This window comes from Xyrauchen texanus, chromosome 10 (assembly GCF_025860055.1).
Source record: "Xyrauchen texanus isolate HMW12.3.18 chromosome 10, RBS_HiC_50CHRs, whole genome shotgun sequence".
Lineage (NCBI taxonomy): Eukaryota > Metazoa > Chordata > Actinopteri > Cypriniformes > Catostomidae > Xyrauchen > Xyrauchen texanus.
Window position 1 is genome coordinate 21189877 of NC_068285.1, and position 21217 is coordinate 21211093.

Here is a 21217-nt window from a genome sequence, read left to right on the forward strand (position 1 = left end):
TCCTTACATGTCATCTTTCGAGCATCTGGCAATTGAATGCTTTTATGGTCCGAGATCGGAGATAACAAGTAGGAATTTCTCACATCCGATTTAAATGGAGCAGCATAACACATTACTTCTGAAATTTAATCAGGTACTGATTGCAAATTACAAAAAAAAGTTTAATTATAATATTTTAGATTACAGATTACATTAGATTAGTTAATCTAATCTGAATACTCTCTGATTATTTATAATCTAATTTTAATAGTATTAAATAGCCTACTGACTCCTTTACACAGTTTCATTAAACATTAGTAAATATGAAATCAAACAATCCGCTATTTTGTCGGCCACAATGTTCCAACCCCTTGTTATCTGATTATGCACATTTAAAAACGTAATCAAAATACAAGTACCACATTTTTGTAATCTGATTACATATTACATGTAGTCCATTACTACCCAACACAGCTGTGATCTAGGAAAATCTAGGAAAGGTCCACGATAAGGAAATCTGCTACTGTATGTCATAGGAGAGGACTTTTTACACTCTTTAGAAAAATTATTATGAAATTAATGAATTTATGGCACCTTGAAATAGGTTTTAAGATTTACACTTTTCAATTTCATATTTAATTTCATTGTGTAATGTTTAACTAAACTAAATTCATAAAACTTGAAATATTTAGTTTTTTTTTTTCAGTTTTATTTTATTAAAGATTACTCAACTAAATTTGCTGGAATTTTAAACAAAATTGAAATGCATAAATCTTAATTTTAGTGCATGTTCTACAGGAACAAACCAATAGCACAGCAGTTATCATGTTAATCATAATCTGCATTAATTTCTTTATATTATTGCTTCTGCTTGTTTAAGTCTCACTTGTAAATCACTTTGAATAACAGTTTATGCTAAATGAATACATGCAAATGCAGTAGCGGTGTAGCTGGGCAGCTGCCCATGTCACCCATGCCTAAATCCACCACTGTGTAAATGCATTCATCTTCATGAAATAAACTAAATTAATTAATAAAAAAAATTCATCAGGAGAAATGTCTAAATAAATAAAAAATAGGAAGCATGTCTAAAGTGCACATTTGAATAAAATATGTTGAGTCGGTTATTCATTCAATCCGACGGCCAATTTACTTTCAAAGGTGCAACTACAATACCCATGGTTCTTTGAGCGAAGAAACTACACGCTTTTAAGGCACGCTCGGTTTGACAGAGATCGCTTGCAAGTGTTAATAAGCAGGACTCTTTAGCAGAGTCGAGTTCACTGACACCAACAGCAATACGCTTCCCATCATGTGCGAATATATGGAGTAATAGAATGGCTGTGCAAGGTAAGGATTTCACAAACATCCTGATTGCAATTTCTACCGGCATGTCTGTAAACTTAACACTGCTTTATCAACAAACACAAAGCTTCCCCACAGCCGGGTGGATTTATGATTGGATGCTGATAGTTGCTGGAAGCCGCAGATCTTTGTCCTGTTCTCGCGCTGGAAACATATGACATAGAGATGGGCTTGCGGAGCCCGTGGGGTCGAAATAAGTCTAGCATGTACTGTAAGGATTCGCGATTCTGCATCATTCAGCTTCTACGCTCAGCTCCCTCTGCTCGTCCACCCACTGATGCACATCTATACCGCGTAAGGGGCCGTTCACACAGAACGTATTTATGCGTCCTTCCGCGCTGTGTTTGTGTGTAAACACGCGCTAGACACACGTCTTTGACCGTTTTAAGCGTCGTTCTAAGGAACGCCGCGTTTTTTAGACGTCGTGTCAGGTAAAAAATATATTAACGTAAACTTTTAAAACGCGTCTCGAGACTGCGTTCTCCTATTTGTGTTGCCCTACGTCTTCGGTCTGACCACAGAGAGGAACAGAGCGCAATATAATAATAAGGATATTATTGTTTAGACACCGTATTTCGTACTGTGCGTCACTTTTTAATTTAAAATGTGGATGACTGGCATGTAGTTATTTTAAATGCGATGAGCTCTTCTGTGAGGACCAGCAGACTGATGCGCGCGCATTATTAATAAAAGGGTTTCATACGTGCACGAACTGGACGCTTCGTTTGTGTAGACAGGTGTTTCGTTGTGTTTCGGCCACCTGCTCCGGTACCGTGATGCTGGGGCAGTCTCCGCACCTGATCGGCGGCATCCTCTGGATTCAAAACCCAATGCGAGGTAGGAGGACATCTGTACGGCTGTCCTGTTTTACATGTGCAAACTTGTACTGAATTATAGTACGTTCTTTCCACGTCTTGTCGATGGTTACAGTATCAGATTGGCAGATCAAACAAATGTTACGAATGAATGCCACTTTGCTGTAATCACATGTAGGTTATTATCTCTTTATTATCTTTTTGTGGCAAACGAAGTTGTAAAATCTAATATAAATGTACACAGAAAATGTTAGTAGGTGATTTTATCTCCATAAAATCATGTTAACATGCAGTTTGTTTGCGTCTTGTTGCTATATTTTAGTAAGTATAGTAAGTATTTTAAGGTTACGGATTGGCCACCATTCACTTCCATTGTTACTCACTTTTACTAAATGGGATCAAACAAGAATCCTCTTAAAATCTAACAGGATTCTTCTGGATGAACTGATATTCTGGAGGAATTTGAAAACAATAGGAAACTTTAGATTTTTTGAGGATTCTTGTTTGATTCCATTAAGATTGTTTCCAAATCATAAATAAATTATATTAGGATTCCTTTAGGAATCAGCCAAAAGGTCCTATGACATTATAAACCTTGATGGAGACAAACCTTTCTTGGTCAGTATATTGAAGATGTCCTGTCTCACCCTATAGTCAGTAATCAAGAGAAATGAGAAACTGAGATTGTGTTTCAGATAATAGGCATAGACCTGCAAAAATGTACACTCCCTCAAGATAATTTATCTGCAATTAGTGTTCATTGTTCAGTGGAACTCCTTAGTTCGCCCAAAACTGAAAATTATATCATAATTTACTCACCCTTTTTTTCCGTTCCAAATCCATATGATTTTATTTCTTACGCAGAACATAGAGGGAGATGTTTTAATGACTATCAACGTTCATCTTTTCAATTACATGGCAGTGGATAGTTTCTCATTTTAAAGCTTAAACAAGGACCCAAAAGTATCTTAAAATTAGTTAATGTGTCTTGTGCATCACAATCCAAATCTTCTGAATGCATGCAATAGGTTTTGATGACAAACAATCCAAAATGTAAGTCCTTTTTCAGTGAAAATCTTGATTTCCAAATTAACTGCCATTGTATTGACTAGACAGACCAAAATATTGCAACGCACTCTCACAGATAAATTCTACTGGTTTGTATGATCTCTCGTTAGAAAGTGGTTTGGAAAGACATGAGGGAAATTTAATTATGATGGAATGATTATTTTTGGGTGAACTATTCCTTTAACTTAATCTTGATTGCAAATTACAGTTACGACTCTTGACCACAAATCCATAACGCTGAAAAATGTAGTCTCCCTATTGATCCATTGCAAAACTCTGGGTAATTATACATATTAAAAACGTATGGTCATCCATAAGGATCAAGTAATCATTTCTTATCTCATCTCAGGGGATCTCATACCTTGCCTTGCCCCAGGTGTTCTTATATAAGTACTCTGGCTCTTCAAAATACTTTTGATTCTTCATGATTGGTCATCAGGGACGTGACATATAAACTGGGACCAAGCATGAATGAACAAGACTTAGCTGTGTAGCTCAGCTGCAAGGCTGCTTAGTGAATGCTCTGCTGAATGTTCTTCCTTGGTTGAGGCTCTTCTGCTTTATAGATTTTACACAAATTTAGCAGCAAAACACTATATTTCTTTCTTTCTATATTTCCTGTCTATGTGTTAAATGCATGATATTAGGCAGCAGAAATATGGATGTCATGTGGAAATGGCATCTATGAAATGGGGAAAGCTAGCGAGCTTGGGGTATGCAGTGCATCTCCAGAGATCAGCTAATGAACTGGAGAATATATAAAAGTGCAGCAATGCAATTTATGTTGGAATGGCCCAGCCATGGACAGAGCCCACACACAGTCTCGGGAGAGATAAAAAGACATTTGTATTCACAAGGCCTTAAACCGTCTCAAGATCAAACTGGCAAGAGTCTCCCTCCCACTCCAGGGAGACTCTAAGGCCTGATGTGACGCAACACATTGCTAATATGAATATAACACGGAAGAAAATTTCAAAAGATATGGGGGTGTCAAAGATAAGTGTCAAACCAGAGCTTCTGAAGAGATCAAGCTCTCATCTATGACCACAAGAATTGTGTTGACAAGTGTGATACAAGTTGGCCATTCAGCCTTGAGCTGCGTCCGAATATCTATACTTCCCTACTATATAGTATGACAAAAACGATGCCAATAGAGTAGTATGTTAGAATCCTTAGTATTCATGAAGCAGTAAGTGAGAATTAGGGATGGGACGATATATCAAGGAAAACATGATAGGCTTCTTTAGAGGGCCATGCTTAAATTGTGCTTGTTTTAGTACGCGGTTTCAGATTCAGGCTTAGACTTCCAAACCATTTCTTGATCGACCTCAGTGCACAGGGGAATTGTTCACAAAGGGGTTTTGGTACATCCCATTCTACATAAAATGTGTGTCTAATGAGATTGTATGGCTATATGCTTGATTTTAAGTACCTGTTAAAGGGTGTACTTGAAATAGCCAAACCCATTATTGTCCACGTTTGGCAATGTTTTCTAAAGTACCATAGAATAAGAAGGTTTTCCTATGGTTACAGGTTTTTAAATAATTTGTAACCCTTATAGTTAAAGGAATATTCTGGGTTCAATACAAGTTAAATTCAATCGACAGCATTTGTGGCATGATATTGATTACCACAAAAATGTATTATCACTTGTCCGTCCTTTTCTTTAAAAATTTTTTTTTAAAAATCTTGGTTCCAATGAGGCACTTACAATGGAAGTAAATGGGAGCAACGTTTTGAACATTAAAATACTCACAAGTATAGCCACAATACACAAAGGATATTGTAAAAAAGCCCATGCTCAGTTTAAGTTCACCTCATTGTAAATAGATTAGTTACTGACTTGAGCTGGTGGGCGTGGCTTGGTTGTGGTTTTCTGCGAGTGCTGCTGTCAGTGGAGCGGTTCGGTATTTGATGACATCTGAAAGAAAACTTGCTGTTATTGTCATTTTCGCATTAATATGAAGTGAAATAAGGCAGAAACTAAGGTGAGAGTGTCAAAGATGAATATATCAGGATTTCTTAACGTAAAAGTAATCGAAGAGAAACTTACCTGTCAGACTTGCTAACCTTGGTGATACGCTAATTCTCACCCTCAGATCTCGCTCAGCTGCACATTCCTCTCGTGAACTGTGTAGAAAAGACAAAACAGCTATGAAAGACAGATGGTAGAGTCTGTGCGCCTCAAACATCTAACTGTTGCTTTCTTCGGATGTGATATTAGTGTGCGTCATTGAAGATTGTAAGTTCATTATGATTATTATATTATTATTGCTTGGGCAGAAAGATTGTTTGCTGTTCATCATTGCTAATGTAAAGCTCTGTTTATGTTGACTGCTCAGTGATAGCCTTATTTGATTATGAGTGTGACCAACCTTTATAGGTATTATTGTAATATACTATGTTAACTATTGCTGCAGTAATCACCTGTTATTAGACTGTTTGTATTCCAGTCTTTTCAGTGTTGAATTATTAGCATTTGTATAATTTGTGCAGTACACACAGTATATTTGTGTTCTATTTGTCAATGTGTCTTTTGGTTTCCCTTACAGAACCACACACACACACACACACACACACACACACACACACACATACATCGTACTTCGTCCATCTGCTGAATTTGCATTGTGATGTACACAACACCTGCCTCCTACCTGCTTCTTCGTTGACTTATAATCATTTGTAACTTGTTTCATGCACATATGTTTATTGTAACTGTACACCTTAATTTTGTTTGTTATTTTGCATAGGCCTTCGCACTTACATGTACATTTCTTTTCCTCAACTTATACCCATTCTTCATAACAATTGGAATATATTGTCATTTTATTGACCTACTTTGTTGTTACCTTTTTAATCCAATATATTTTAAATAGATAAATCTGTTTTTTCATTTCACTGTCTCTAAGTCATAATTCCTTTATTCCCAACGGGGCATTTATTTAGTAATTAGACCCTCTGAGGTGATTGACGCCGGAATACAAACTAGTGCATTTTATTTCCACTATACAGATATGCAGTTTTAACAGAAGAATACAATAAAGTGCTTATAGTAAATTATAAGTTTCACATTTCTGTGTTTAACCCTCCAAAAATTGGCCACATTCACTTTCATTGTAAGTGGCTCACTGTAATCTCGATTTTTCCTTTTTTTTAAAGAAAATGAGGGACGAGTCTAAATAAATTTTTGTAGTAATCAACATTATGCCACAAGTCAATTGAGGATAAATTCTATTAAACCCAAAACATTCCTTATAATAGTGTAGAAATTGGTATGCTGTGGGGCAAATTGGAGACCTTAAAGAATAAGTCTCATCATCGTAACCATCATTTTATTGGGAAAGGTAGGGACAAGTCAGCCAAGTTCCTAAAGCAACTAATCTGATCTCCACTCTCCTTGAGATCTTAGATAGGTAGCCGATGAGTGAACAGGTGTACAGGCCCTCATCTTTCAACCCAGTCACATCAACAGACCTGTGTACTGATGAAATATCTGCAATGAGAAGATCATGACATTATGCTGGCGGCCACAAGGGAGAAGAGCAATCTGTACTGTGACATCAAGCGCATCCTTATTTTTTCCAGACTTTCAAAGTGCCATGCCATTGACAAGGGAGAGGTTCAAAGAATGTGAGAAATGGCTAGATTTACGGAAAGCAAAATGTGTGATGTTGTTTCTATGCTGGAGGCTAATCAAAGACACAACTACTTTGCTTTAAGGAAACTTTTCTGTCAAACAGGGTACAAAAACATGTTTATAATTGAAATAAACTATTCCCAAGATGTGAAAAGTTTCCCAGTTTGCTGTTACATAAATTCAACATGCTTGAGCCGTCGCCAGACTAGCCGATCTTTCCAATGATTTTCAGGTGTAAGCTTCATTTACGTAAACACTGGCCAGTTGATGAAGGGAGATGAAGCACACTTTAGCATCTGCCGGTGGGAGGAAATTAATCCCTTGACCGTTGTAACTCCATGCTGAGTTAATGGCTTCAAAAACTGAAAAAGCTCAGGCTTGCTCGAAAAAAAATTCTGTCACCGGGGCGTGGTATTGTGTTCTCACCAACTGACAAATAAGCTTCCTCTTTTAAGGAAGAACTGATCTGAAAGTTTTCATCTGCGACCGCACAATAGTATCTGTGATCTGCGATCAAATGCAATAGTAATCCATAGTGATTCTGCTGCCAAGCGCTTTTTCTGCCTTTTTTTCCTACACTTAAATGACATCAGAATGAATGAATGTTACATTTATATAGTGCTTTTCTGACACTACACTCAAAGGGGGACTCTCCTCAACCACCATGCAGACATCCACCTGGCTGTTGCAACAGCAGCCATAGTGCACCAGTACATTCACCAGCTATTGGTGAAGAGGAGAGAGTGGAGTGATAGAGCCAATTAATGGATGGGGATTATTAGCAAGCCATGATTGATAAGGGCCAATGGGGGGAATTTGGCCAGGACACACCAGGGGAGGTTACACCCCCCTACTCTTTTCAAAAGCTGTCCTGAGATTTTTAATGACCACAGAGAGTCAAGACTTTGGTTTAACATCTCATCCAAAGGATAAAATCAGCTATATTAGACATAGTTGCACTCTTAAAATGAGTTGTTTAATAATACTTGAGGCAATTTTAGCAAGATCGCTTCTCTCTTTTGGATAGTGGCAGAACAGACACAGACATGAACAATTAGATGACAATTAATTTTTTGTGCACAGATTAATCAGATTTGATTTAAAGCATTTCAAGTGAAAACAATCCAAACTAAATATATATATGCATTCGGTTGACTCATGCATTCCTCAGTAAGTTATCTCTGATACACTTGACACCCAAACAATGTAAAATATTTGTTTAGTGTTCTTCATACCATTCCATATTTGTGTTAAAGGTGAAGTGTGTCATTTTTTCAGTGATCAAATACTTTATCCTATCCCAGCTTAATATGCAGTGACAACTGTATGTTTGGAAAACCAGTTTTAAAAACTTTTCTTTAAGGTGTTTATGTTGTCATGGATACAGTTGTGCATTTCAGCTTAAAAAAAAAAACATGTGGTTAGGATCCTGATTCTCATAGACCCTGTTTATACCTTGTATTAAGATGCATTTTGGGTGATCCGATCTCATGTGGTCAGGTGAAACACATCGCTGTTTACACCTGGTTGTATAAATGCATCCCCTGTGACCATTTGTGATCGGATTTGGAGGCGAAGGAGGGACACTGTTTCATGACGACATACATCAATCACTGTGACAGTGTGTTACTGCATGACATTAAAGCACTACAAAGTCAGAAAAGACAAGCACACTAATTCTCCCAGATTCAACTGAAATTTAATCTAAGCACAAAAGCAACATTTCCAGCAGTTATTTTAGTGGATTACCTGTATTAACCTGAGCTGCAGATGTGCTGCAGATGTTCGTGCTTCTCATAAGTGTCCGTGCATTTTTATTTCAGACATACTGAAGTATGTATCCGCTTTTTACATTTTTCTGATTTGGTACCGGGATGCATACAGGACGGATTAGCATTTACACCTCAAATGCGATGCGTTCAAATGCATTTTTGACATATGTGGGATTTTTGATCCGATCGAAAAACGTTTTAGACCCTGTTTAGACCTGTATTTAGCGCTGACCACATGTGTGCATCTTAATACCAGGTGTAAAGCGGTCATAGATGTCCAGATATATCCTCCATACAAACTTTGATGTTTTCTCCAAACTCGGGGCCTTGTTATTAAGGTAAATACTGTCTCACCCACAAGATTGTGATGTCTCATCCTCTGGCAGGATCAATACAGATTGGTCAGCACGTCTATTTATTCTTTCTTCATTGCTATTTTTACTTTAGAGAGTTAACGCCTAAGGGAAAGGATAAAGATAGTCAGTCTAATTTAAGCTCTGATTAATATTTATTTGAATTGAGGCTAGAGTAACTGGGTACCATTATGTTGTTCACAGCAATGAAACATGATTAAGTTATGGAAGTGTGCATGTTCAAAGTGTTAAGGCTTAAGAGTTAGTGTTCATTGTGAATTACCAGATTAATTTGCTTTAATTGAAAGGCTTTGACATTATCAGCTGTTCTCTACTTAATTATTAAGAGTTAAGGAATTAAGTGATCTGATAATGTGCTTCGTTATCAGACCTGGCCTTGAATGCTGGACTGAAAAATCAGATGAAGTCGGCATTTAATTTTTATATTTATTTTTTGTGATCTGATTCATGAAGCGAAAAATACATGCCATTTTCTGTTGCTGTAGAGTTTAAAGCTTGAACATCTGTTGCTAGTTGATCCAGGCTTATTTTCTGTAGATGAGTTAAATACTACTGTATGTCTAAATCCTCAGATTAAAACCCATTTCCACTCAAGAGCGTGAATTTATTTGTTAAGATACTTTTGGGAAGTTTATGTTCTGTGCTGTGGCAAACGACACTCAATCTAAAACTCTTTTAAATATTATGCATGCAGTTTTATGACATTATATTATTTTAGAGACTGGAATAACTGCTCTTTTAAAAATGTATTTACAGTATCACATGTCAGGACCATTTACAATGTACTAGTGAAGGCAAAAAGGTGATAAAAATGGTGAATGTTTTCACAACATACATGCACTACATACATGCATTAATCAAGGTAAGAGGTTTTTTATTTAAGAAGGTCTGTGGATACAATGTGCATCCAACTACCCATATGCATCAAATGTAGTTGCTCAAAAGGAAAGCAAATGTAAAACTAAGAACAGATGGATTCCCAGAAGGAAGTACTAGCCTCCTTAATTGCATGCTAAGCAACATTACACCAACCATTGTTGTCAATATTGCACAAGTCTTCAGTAAGTCTGCAGGCACTACTGTGAATAACCGGATGATGTACTTCTACAACCGAAATAATGGAGTGTGGAATGTTAGACACTTCATGTACTTAGTAGTCACAACTTGTCCTAAATAATGGAAGGGACAGGTTTACCTGGCCATGCTTGCTAGACAAAACAAATGTAATTAATGATGAGTGTGTCAACTTGCAAAACTTCTGTGAAGACAACACCTTGAAAATATCAGTTGAGTAATTTACCTTCACCTCATGCTGTGTGTTATTGAGACATATGTGTTGGACTGAGGTTGGCTAATGTGCTAAAGCTAGCAGCGAGCAAGTTTGAAAAGTCACTTCCGTCAGCTGAAAAATGTGAATGCTTCCGTAGAGTTAAAAAAATGCATTAGTGTTCCATTTGAGGTGATAATACACTTTAAAAACGTATATATTGTAAGTGCACAAGCTTTGAGACACAGCTACAGTGTTGTTTTATTCACTGTAGACCAAATGTCGGTTTGTTACCATGATGATGTAATGTCAACAAACCCTAAAACCCTAAAATGACAACTTTACAGCTCAAATAATACCAGTTTTAACAGCAACAATTTATGCAAGTGTTTGTATAAAATTATAAGCTTCATAGTTCTCACTGTAGCTTAAATTTTAGCTTTTTTAAAGAAAATATATATATATATATATATTTTTTAATTGTGGTAATCAACATTATGCCACAAATGCAGTCGATTGAGCTTATCTTGTATTGAACCTGTAACATTCCTTTAATCAGCATAACATGTAATTCATTCAATATTTAACCGAATAACAGCCCTAACTATTTTATTTAGAAGTTAATGTCTTACTGTGGTATTTTCATCCAATTCTTGAAACATTCAAACCAAAAACTCTATCAGAAGAACATTTAAAAAAGATTGTTATTGCTACCACTTCTTTTTTTTTCATCATTAAAAAGATTTACTGCTCAAGAAATGTATCATAATTTTCAAAAATATTTATAAAATCATGACTACTTACATCGTATGAAGACTCAAATCAGTCAAATCAGTAACCTTATAAAGCTGTTTTATTCTACATGGAGAGGGGTCACCTCATGGGTGCGGCCAAGTTAGAATCACATGACCAGCCGAGTACTACTTACTTAATTTCAGTAACCACCCTGATTTTTTATTTACACTCATGGATTAAAATATTCATGACTGACTGAATAGTGAATTCCTACAATGGTATCGTTAACTGAAAACTGTTGTGTTTGAATGATGTTGCATCCACTCGATGGATGGAAGAGTTACTGAGTGCACCTTTAAATTCATCCAAACCACTGGGGCTGTAGTTTTAAAATCTTCTTGTTCCAGAATAATTCAAACTCCAGATAAAAGTTTCCAGTGATGCACTTAAACTGAAGGTTCGTTTTGTAAGAGAGTGAAGTTTAAAAAAGGTTTTGTGTTGGAAGTTGTGTGACATTTGCATTAAGTGGTCAAAGCAATGATGATATCAGTATGTTGCCCAACGTCTATGATGTCTATTAATGTCTCTCAATTAGCAGCAGAATAGAAAGTGTCACTTTTTGGGTTACACTTGGTCTAGCTGCATATTACACTTGTGCAGCAACAACCAGTCAAATCTTTCACCATGAAAGGATTTATGAAAGGTTAAAGAAGGTAGATTCTGACTTTGAAAGCTCTCAGAAAATAAGATGTCAGGTTCCCCATTGCAAGGCTTGAGAGGACTCTTTCAAGTAGAGAGTGTGCAGTCCCAGGGGACAAACGTCAAGCATCTTAACTCCTTGTTTCTGTAAAAAAAAAAAAAAAATAAAATAGGATTTTGAAATGCTTTCAAAATTCCAGCTCCTGGTTAAATATTTATAGCTGTCTCTGTGCTCTGCATCCTCCATATTAGCTTGCAATACTTGCTATTTATAATCTCTCCAAACACTTTTTACCCTGAATGTTTCAGTTGTGGAGTGAGCATTTTGCCTTTGTTTTTTCTGCTGAGCCAGTTATTGGTAGGTCAATGCTGATGGTATTTTTAGGGCAATCATGTCTATTTAAAGTGGGTGAGCTCACTTAAAGACTCCATGAATTGGCAGAATCATCAGTTTGTCCTGTCCAGAGGTGGGTAGAGTAGCCAAAAACTGTATTCAATTAAAAGAACAATTACTTTCAAAAAAATAATTACTCAAGTAGAAGTAAAAGTACTAACATAAATAATTACTTGAATAAGAGTAAGAAAGTATCCAGTTAAAAGAGTACTCAAGTACTGAGTAACTCGTTACTTTTACAAATGACATAATGGACGTTAACTCATGCACATGCCTCACGCCCCTTGCTGTGCATGCACAGAAATGTTGTCTGTTCGCGCTCCAGTTGCAGTCACTTGAACGGCAGAGCAAGAGGCATTTACACTTAACTTGGATGTTTACATGGATTTATACAGTTATCCACACAAAGTAGCTGCAGTAGTTTCCAGTACCTCAACGTGGGCACAGGTTAAATGTGTAAATACTGCTTATGACATGTGGAACAAGGAGCATTGATATTTTGCTGCAGATTTTGATGATATAAGAGCTCAGTTACAGAATCACCCTGAAAATGACCATCGCCATGTCTCAGAAAAGCCTGTGTTATCATTAGAGCCAAAACTTAGCTCATAGTGCTGCCTTGGAGCTGCAATTTTAATCTTGAAATATTTGTATGTCTTGGTGTTAAATGAAGGCATTGACGAAACTTTTCTTTTTTTTACTGTGCAGAGCAAAGAAAGTGTTTCAATTTGTTTGAAGAGCATGATGCTGCAGCAGTGATAGACTCGGCTTGAGTGACAGTCTGTGAAAGCGCGCGCAAAATGTCCCATCCAGTAATCTCTCAATAAATTACACATTAATTAAAATGAAACCCAGAATGTAAAACAGGAATGTCGCCCATTGTAACGAAGTAAAAGTATTTTTTTTCTTCAGAAATGTATCTGAGTGAGAGTAGTAAGTACCCACTTTTAAACCTATTCTAAAAGTAAATATTTTTCCCAAAAAGTTACTTAAGTAAATGTAACGGATCAAATGTAGCGTGTCTGGTCTTGTCCTGTGTAAATAGTTTTCCAATTGAAACAGCAGATTTGTTTATGACATATTAAAGGCTTTTGTCCCTGTTTTTTATTTGTTTTTATTTTAAAGCCAATAGGCTTTAGTTACTGTACGTCACAGCCATGAACCATGATTTACTTCTTGCTAGATGGTTGTAGGTGGTATTAGGGTAGTGATATTCTTGTTCTAGAGAGCATTTGATTGGACAAAATCTCTGTGGTGCAGGATGAGTCATCAATATTTTTGCTCTGTTTTCCTGGAAGAGAAATTTATCTGCTAAAGGATAGGTTTGTCAACTTTTAGGAGTACACGGGCATATAAATAGCTTCAAAGCTAAGTCCAAAAGCTTTTAGTCCATGTTCAAAACTCAATACAATGCATCTGTGTGTGCATATCAAGTTTGTTTCCTCTACATCAAATTGTCAGCATGGAGAGAAACAAAGGCATAAAGGCCTGGGCAGCCTGATCTCATTAATATACGTAGCTATTTGGATAAATACTAAAACATACAATATGGATGATTGAAAGCATCTAAAACTTTAGAAATTTAAATATTGAGAAATCCATCACAAATATTTGAATGCAAGAATCGTTTATAAATTATTTCTATGGTTTGATATTTTAGATTCCTTAACCCTACCCAAACCTCTAAACATAACCACATTTCAACAATATAAAAACATGTAACAAGTAGATTAATGTACTTTAGCAATCATTTTTGATACAATATATTCATTTATATATATATTTACAGCCAGTAATCCCACACCTTCTCCTAAACCTATCCCACGCCATAACCATTTATTAAGCATAAAAACACATAACAGGCAGATCAATTTAATCACAATAATTTTTTCAGAACAATTGCAAAATTCAGTACAAATCTAGTCCAAAGGGCGATGTGCTGCATCTGATGTGCTCCCTTACAGCATACAATATCTTTGTGTGAGATAGAGTGGAATTTAAATGATTAATCACTGTAATTCTTCTGATGCACTCCATAAAGGTGCTTTCTACTCATTCAGACATATACATTGCAGAATATGGCATGTAGCAAATGGTCACGAGGAACTTGAGAGCCAATGAGCATTCAACATCACTGCCGTAAAACCGCTGGTCTTAGTGCTTTTTGAGGTGGTAGTTTTTTAATTTTCAAAACAAAACCAATGCAGTTTAACGGTTACAGTGGGCACGACAACGCTGCATTGGATGGAAACGAAGATCGTTGAATAAAAGGCTTGAATTTGGGGTCTGTTCTTCACAGAAAGCAGTCTGAAGAAAAGTATATATTATATGTGTATCTATTATCATACCATCTAACCCAAATGTAAATTCGTAAATAAATTACATACTTTTTTTTTTAATGAAAATTCTCTAATCATTTACTCACCCTCATGTCATCTCAGATGTGTATGACTTTCTTTCTTCTGCTGAACACAAACGAAGATTTTTGCAGGTCCTCAAAATGCAAGTGAAAGGGTACCAAAATTTTGAAGCTTCAAAAGCACATAAAGACAGCATAAAAGTAATCCTTCTGACTCCAGTGGTTAAATCCATGTCTTCAGAAGCAATATTTAGTGTGGGTGAGAAACAGTTCCATATTTATTCACTTTCACTTTCCTATTATTCTCTTGTTTTTTGCGATTGACATTCTTAGTGCATATCAACACCTACTGATCAAGGAGGAGAATTTATAGTAAAAAAAGAACTTAATAATGATCTGTTTCTCACCCACACCTATCATATCGCTTCTGAAGGAATAGATTTAACCACTGGAATATTATGGATTACTTTTATGCTGCCTTTTACGTGCATATTGGAGCTTCAAAATTGAAACCAATTTGAATTTACATTGAGACCAATACTGACGGCTTGAGGGTAATGCATATGCTCTGAGTCTACATAAAATCTATCACATTTTTGCCTGTGTTAAGAGATTTCACACACATTCACACATACTGGTCTGATCACCTTCCAAGTATGTTTCACATTATTTCCACCATAAAAGCAGATCCTCATCAGTTGGTTTGCACGACTCCAACAAGAACCTAATACAAATAGAGTATAATCCAATAAGAACCAAAATATTACAAGTATTGCCTTGTAATATAACTTGGCTTGCTTTAGAAGTACAGACATTATTATGTGTCGTCTTCTCTCGTCCAACACCTTGATGACACCTATCCACAGCACTACCCAGTGGACCTGATTGTAACTGTGAGATTTGGTGAGAGATTCAGAGGGAAAACAGAGTAATTCAGCGATGCTAAGGGCAGGGAAATGTGGAAAGGAAAATGAATTTGTGATATTCGAGTAGTGTTTTTAATACTCGAGTAGTTGTTGCAGAACGATTACTCTATTACTCGATTACCTGTGCACATCCCTACTTTAATTATCTTTATTTGTTGCATTTCTGAGCAAATATTGATAATATGTGATTGATTAATTAATTGCCATGTCATATATTTAATTATTTTAACATTTTTAATCGATTCCCCTAGAAATTAATAGACAAAGCAACACTTCTTTTGAAGGGAATTTCAATTACATCAGTTTAGTCATTGAGTCAGTGAGACCAGCTGGTCAAATCACAGTTGGTATTGTAGGTCAGTGCTTCTAGCCTCCATCAGGGTGTATGTCAGAGCAGTGGGTAACATTTCAAATTAATTGGCCTCAGATTGTAAACATTAAGCTTTCCATTTTACCAGTGCTGTATATACAGTCACTCACCATAACCCTAAAAATAACAAACTAACATGCCACCCAACTTATCTCTTCCAATCATGGATTTCTTATTAGCCTTGAACATGAAGCACCATCATATGAATCAGCTGACTGCAAATCAGCAAAGTCAACTCCACCTCTTTCTGGGTCACACTTTGACTGCACAAACAAGCCACTCCACTTTAAATTGAATCCAGCCTTACTTCAGATTACATACACATCACTAGCACAGTCTAACCCATTGTAAAGCACAGTAGAGCACTGCAGAAAAGCAGGCAGGGACTCTCACTATGCTGCTGAGGCTAACAGTAATGTGATTCTTGATGTTCTGACAGTATTGAGGTAAATCGATCTGCTCTTTATTGATCCTTTCTGGTCTTTCACATTTTAGGTAAAGTTTCACTGTGTAAACCAACCCTGCTTTCCTCTCCTCATTTAAAGGGGCCATGACATAAGAATAACATTTTCCTTGATCTTTTAACATATAAGAGGTCATTGTACTATAAAAACACACTGTAAGTTTCAGAACTCAAAACTTCCTCCTCACTGCAAAAAGAGCATTTGTTGAAACCAAGCTGCCAGAACGACTTGTTGTCTTCTTCCTCCACATTGTGATGTCACACTGTGGTAGACATTTGCATCTGCAGGCTCCACAACAACACATCAACGCATAGAACCCCTAACTGAAAACGTTGGGACAGTATGAAAAATGCTAATAAAAACTAAAAGGATTGATTTGAAAATTATATTCACCCTTTGCTATATTGAAAGCACTACAACTAAACATTATATGATATTTTACCTTGTGAATTTAATAGTTTTTTTCTTTATATGCATTTCAAATCAGATGATTGCAACATGCTCCAAAAATGTTGAGACAGGCAATTTAAGACTTATAACAATTTGATGAATTAAAATAACAAGGCATTGTGAATAGGATATGTTAAACAGCTGAGGCAATCGTGTCATAGTATATAAGGAGCCTCCAAAAACAGCCACATCCATTAAGAGCAAGGATTATTCAAGATTTGTCAATTTGCCAACAGATGCTTCAGCAAATAATCCAGCACTTTGAGAACAATGTTCCTCAAAGACATATTGGAAGGATTTGGGGCATTTCACCCTCTACAGTTCACAATATAGTTAAAAGATTCAAGGAATCTGGTCAAATCTCTGTGCGTGAAGGGTAAGACGAAAACCACTTCTGAAAGCGCATGTACTCTGTTCCCTCAGACATTACTCTCTTAAAAAACATCATTCATCTATAATGGATATCATGAACATTGGGCTTGGGATTCATTTAGTAAACCTTTATTAGTCAACACCATTTGCTGCTGCATCCACTGATGCAAGTGAAGACTTTACTGAGCAAAGCAGAAGCCCTACATCAACATTGTCGAGAAGTGCTGATGACTACTCTGGGCTCGGGTCTCATCTTAAATGGAAAGAGGAACAGTGGAAACATGCTTTTTGGCCCGATGAGTCCACATTTTAAATAGTTTTTGAAAAACCCAGCCGTCATATTCTCTGGCCAAAGAGGAAAAGGAACATCCAAGCAGTTATCATCATCAGGTCCAAAAGCCAATGTCTGTATGGGCCAGGGGTGTGTCAGTGCCCATGGCATGGGTAAGTTGCACATCTGTGAGGGCACCATTAATGCAGAGAAATATGTAAAAATTTTGGAACAGCATATACTGCCTTCAAGCACCGTCTTTTCCAGGGGTGTCACGAAATTTTCAGCAGAACAACTTCAAACCACATACTGGCCGAATAAGCAAAGAGTGTGGGTGCTTGATTGACCTGCCTGCAGTCCTGACCATCTCCAGTTGAGAATGTGTGGTGCATTATGAAGCGCACAATATGGCATATTTGTTAATATTTAACAATATTTGTTAAGGTTTTAAGCTTAACAAACTGCCAAAATACTTTATACGTATTATTAGAGCAAATGATGATGTTTCACAGTGCAGAAGAATAAAATAACTTTTTTGTAGTGTGTTGCAATCAACTGATTTTAAATTACTGTACATTTAAAAAGAAATATATAAAATTCACAAGGTAAAAATAATGTTTAGTTGTAGTGATTTTTAATATAGCAAAGGATAAAAATGATTTACAAATAATTCCTTTTTGTTTTTATTAGTATTTTTCATACTGCCCCAACATTTTTGGAATTGGGGCTGTACTTTACCTTATCATTTTTGTAGACTGCCTAGTAGAGATAAACAGTTCGATGGCAATGAGAGAGCTGAGAGCTTATCATAACAGTGTGCGTTTATTGTTAAATATTAAAGGATAAGCAGCACCAAAATCATACTGGTTACTTCCATAACCTCCATTACCTGATGGAAGGAACAAGATGTTGTGTCGATGTAGTGACACTAGGGGTCACTCTTGGGAGCCCGAGAGTGACACTAGGGGTCACTCTTGGGAGCCCGAGACACCTCTGATCTTTGAAAAGGCCAATGGGAATTGGAGAGTGGTATTTGCATGCCACTCCCCCAGACATATGGGTATAAAAGAGCTGGCGTACATACCGCTCATTCAGGTTTTGTGCTGAGGAGCCGAGAATGGGGGAAATGCATATTTGGGTAGTCCAGGAGGCCAGCTGTGTACCAGCATGTCTATACCAAGGAGCGCCTTTGTCAGGGCATACCAAAGCGGGCATTGAGAGGATTCTGGGGAGGCGAACAGGTCTACCTGTGCCTGCCTGTATTGACTTCAGATCACCTGGACCACCTGAGATTGGAGTCTCCACTCTCCCTTTTGGGTGACCTGCTGTGACAACGCGTCCGCTGTGGTGTTGAGGTCGCCCGGGATGTGATTGGCTTGCAGCGACTTCTAACTCCAGAGGAGGAGACGGCGGGTGAGTTGTGACATGCGAGTGGAGTGTAAACCACCTTGGTTGTTCTGGTTGCCTTGTTGACTGTTCGAGCCAGCACATGCTTGCCCTTGATCAACGGCCGGAACCTCCGCAGGATCAGCAGTATTGCCAACAACTCGAGGCAGTTGATGTGTCACATCCATGAGCCGGCATACACAACGTGCCTGGGGACTTGTTCTATGGAACACCTGCCCGTAGAAATGCGAGGTCTTTCCAAGGGCTGAAAAGGCGGCGACAGATCGCCGGGATGGCCACGCGATGTGTCCCACGGTGCCATGCCCGTCTTGGGACTCGAGTCCAGGGCCAGTGCTGAAGTGGTCTCATATGCATCAACCCAAGCGGTGTGGCTACCACTGAGGATGCCATATGCCCCAAAAGCCTCTGAAATAGTTTCAGTGGAACTGTTGTCTTCTGTCTGAACGCCTTCAAACAGGTCAGCACTGACTGGGCGTGCTCATTGGTGTGGCACACCGTCATCAAGACTGTGTCCAACTTGCTCTTTTCCTAGTTGACCCAAGCCCAAGCCAGCTGAGGTGTGAGAACACCAGGTCCCTGTGTACACACAACACATCTCGAGAGTGAGCTATGATTAGCCAGTCGTCAAGGTAGTTGAGAATGCGAATACCCACTTCCCTTAACGGGGAAGTGAGTTTCTTACGAAAGGAAGCCGTGACTGCAACATTGCCATGGTCATGTCCTCGCAATTTGGATGTGACGCATCCACGAAAGATGTCTCAGCATGGGCAGTACCCAGGCACAAAAGACAGCGATCGTGGCCATCTTAAGGCGAGAGATATGGACCACATCCAAGAATAACACACAACCGGAAAGGCATCTTTAAAAAAACGCTTCTTTAAAAAGACGTTCCGATGTGTGCTGCTCTTTTAGAATATAATCTTTTAGGTGAAAAAAATACTCTTTTAGAATATAACATAAAAGTATTATAAAGTATTCCATATGACTCATGCATGATATTCCAAGTCTTCTGATGCCATACAATAGATTTGTATGAATTAAATATAAGTTGATAATCTTTGGTCTTATTTTATGCCATAACTTTCAAATCAGGGGTCAGATTTGACTTAAGTGACATTTGGTCATGAGACCCACAAAAACCAGTGGCAATTTATGAAGTCCAACCTGATGTGTTGCATTGAAAGGCGCCATATTTGATTTGAAAGCTATAGCAGAGGGCAGGATTTACAATTAATAACTTCAATTTAGGTTACACACCTGATGCTGTCATATGGCTTCAGAACACTGGGAATATAGGAAGTTATTTGTCATTTGTTCCTTTTTGGAACTTGTCAGCCACGGTCTCCATAATCTGTCATTACATGATAAAGAGCCGTGTGAAGATTTTTCAAATACCTCTTTTGGTGTTCTTCAGGGTTAATAACAGCATGTAAGTTTCGAACGACATGAGGGTGAGTAAATAATGACAAAATGTTATCCTTTAAACTATCCCTTTACTGTAAATGAGGTGGAGGAAAGCAAGTTTGCTTTACAGTGAAGAATCTCTCTCTTTTTCTGTCTCTCATTTTCTTCATCCCTCAGTGCGCATGTCATACCAAAGCGGGCAAAGGACGTTCTGGTCTATATTTAGAGACCGAGGCAGAAAAAAGCATCTTATCCACCTCAAGGCCCAGCATCACCCCAGTACATGCAACACCCCTCCAAACACACTAACACACACAAATGAAATGCTCTGTCTTTGAGGTGTCGATCCCCAAGCTTTGATCTTAGTTCTCCCCACATTTTAATTTCCCCACAGTCTCAGTATCTCTGTTTCTTTCTGTCTTTCCCTTTTATACTCCCTCTTCCTCGCCCTGCTGAGTTAAATGTATAATTTATATCTACTGTAGAGCGCTTGCCCATTAGGCAGCCTGACCGAATGGTTTCAATATTGTGGAGCCTAAGAGAGATGGAGAGAGAGGGAAAGGGAACGAATCGGAGAGGAGAAAGCTCTCCGTGCTTTGCATGCTAAGTTGCTGGTTCTTTCTTGAAGATATGTGGGCTCTGTTTTGGAACAGACATGAAGGCAGGATGAATTTCCCAGCATTCACTGCAACAGGGACTCAGTAAACAATGGCAGGGCAATTTGTTCTGCTCAAGTTATCAGTCGTTCTCTCGCTAATGGTATTCAGCAGATGTCATCATGGCTCAGATTCATTGTTACGCAATGCTACAGGCTTCATTTATGAAGTGCTTGTTGACCGTCACCCTATAAATGCGTCTGCATCCCAATAGCATTAATGAAATCAGTCTTTTCCTGCTGTGGTTGTTAAATGTTCCGTTGTAAGCAATATGCTTGCTATCTGTTTGTTGATTGTTAACAAACAGATGGGATGCCGAATTTTGAATTATTAACAACTAAACAGTTGGCCTATGTGATTCTTCATGGTTTTCAAACATATGTTCAATGCACTTCAAGGAGAAGTTCACCAAAAAAATGTAATTCTGTCA

General features: G+C 37.7%; 1 protein-coding gene across 2 annotated transcripts in view; it reads left to right on the top strand.

Annotated features, from left to right (window-relative positions):
• The first annotated feature begins 1232 nt into the window (after positions 1-1232).
• The window catches only part of LOC127650548 (sterile alpha motif domain-containing protein 12-like), a 153187-nt gene continuing 133202 nt past the window's right edge, over positions 1233-21217 (top strand). Inside the window, exon 1 of one of the 2 annotated variants that reach the window (XM_052136024.1) lies at positions 1233-1329. In XM_052136024.1, the coding sequence (XP_051991984.1) occupies positions 1317-1329 (13 nt within the window). In that variant the 5' untranslated portion in view covers positions 1233-1316. Of the gene's footprint in view, positions 1330-1669; positions 2182-21217 lie in introns of those variants that run through there. The other variant, XM_052136023.1, reaches the window with a different exon arrangement.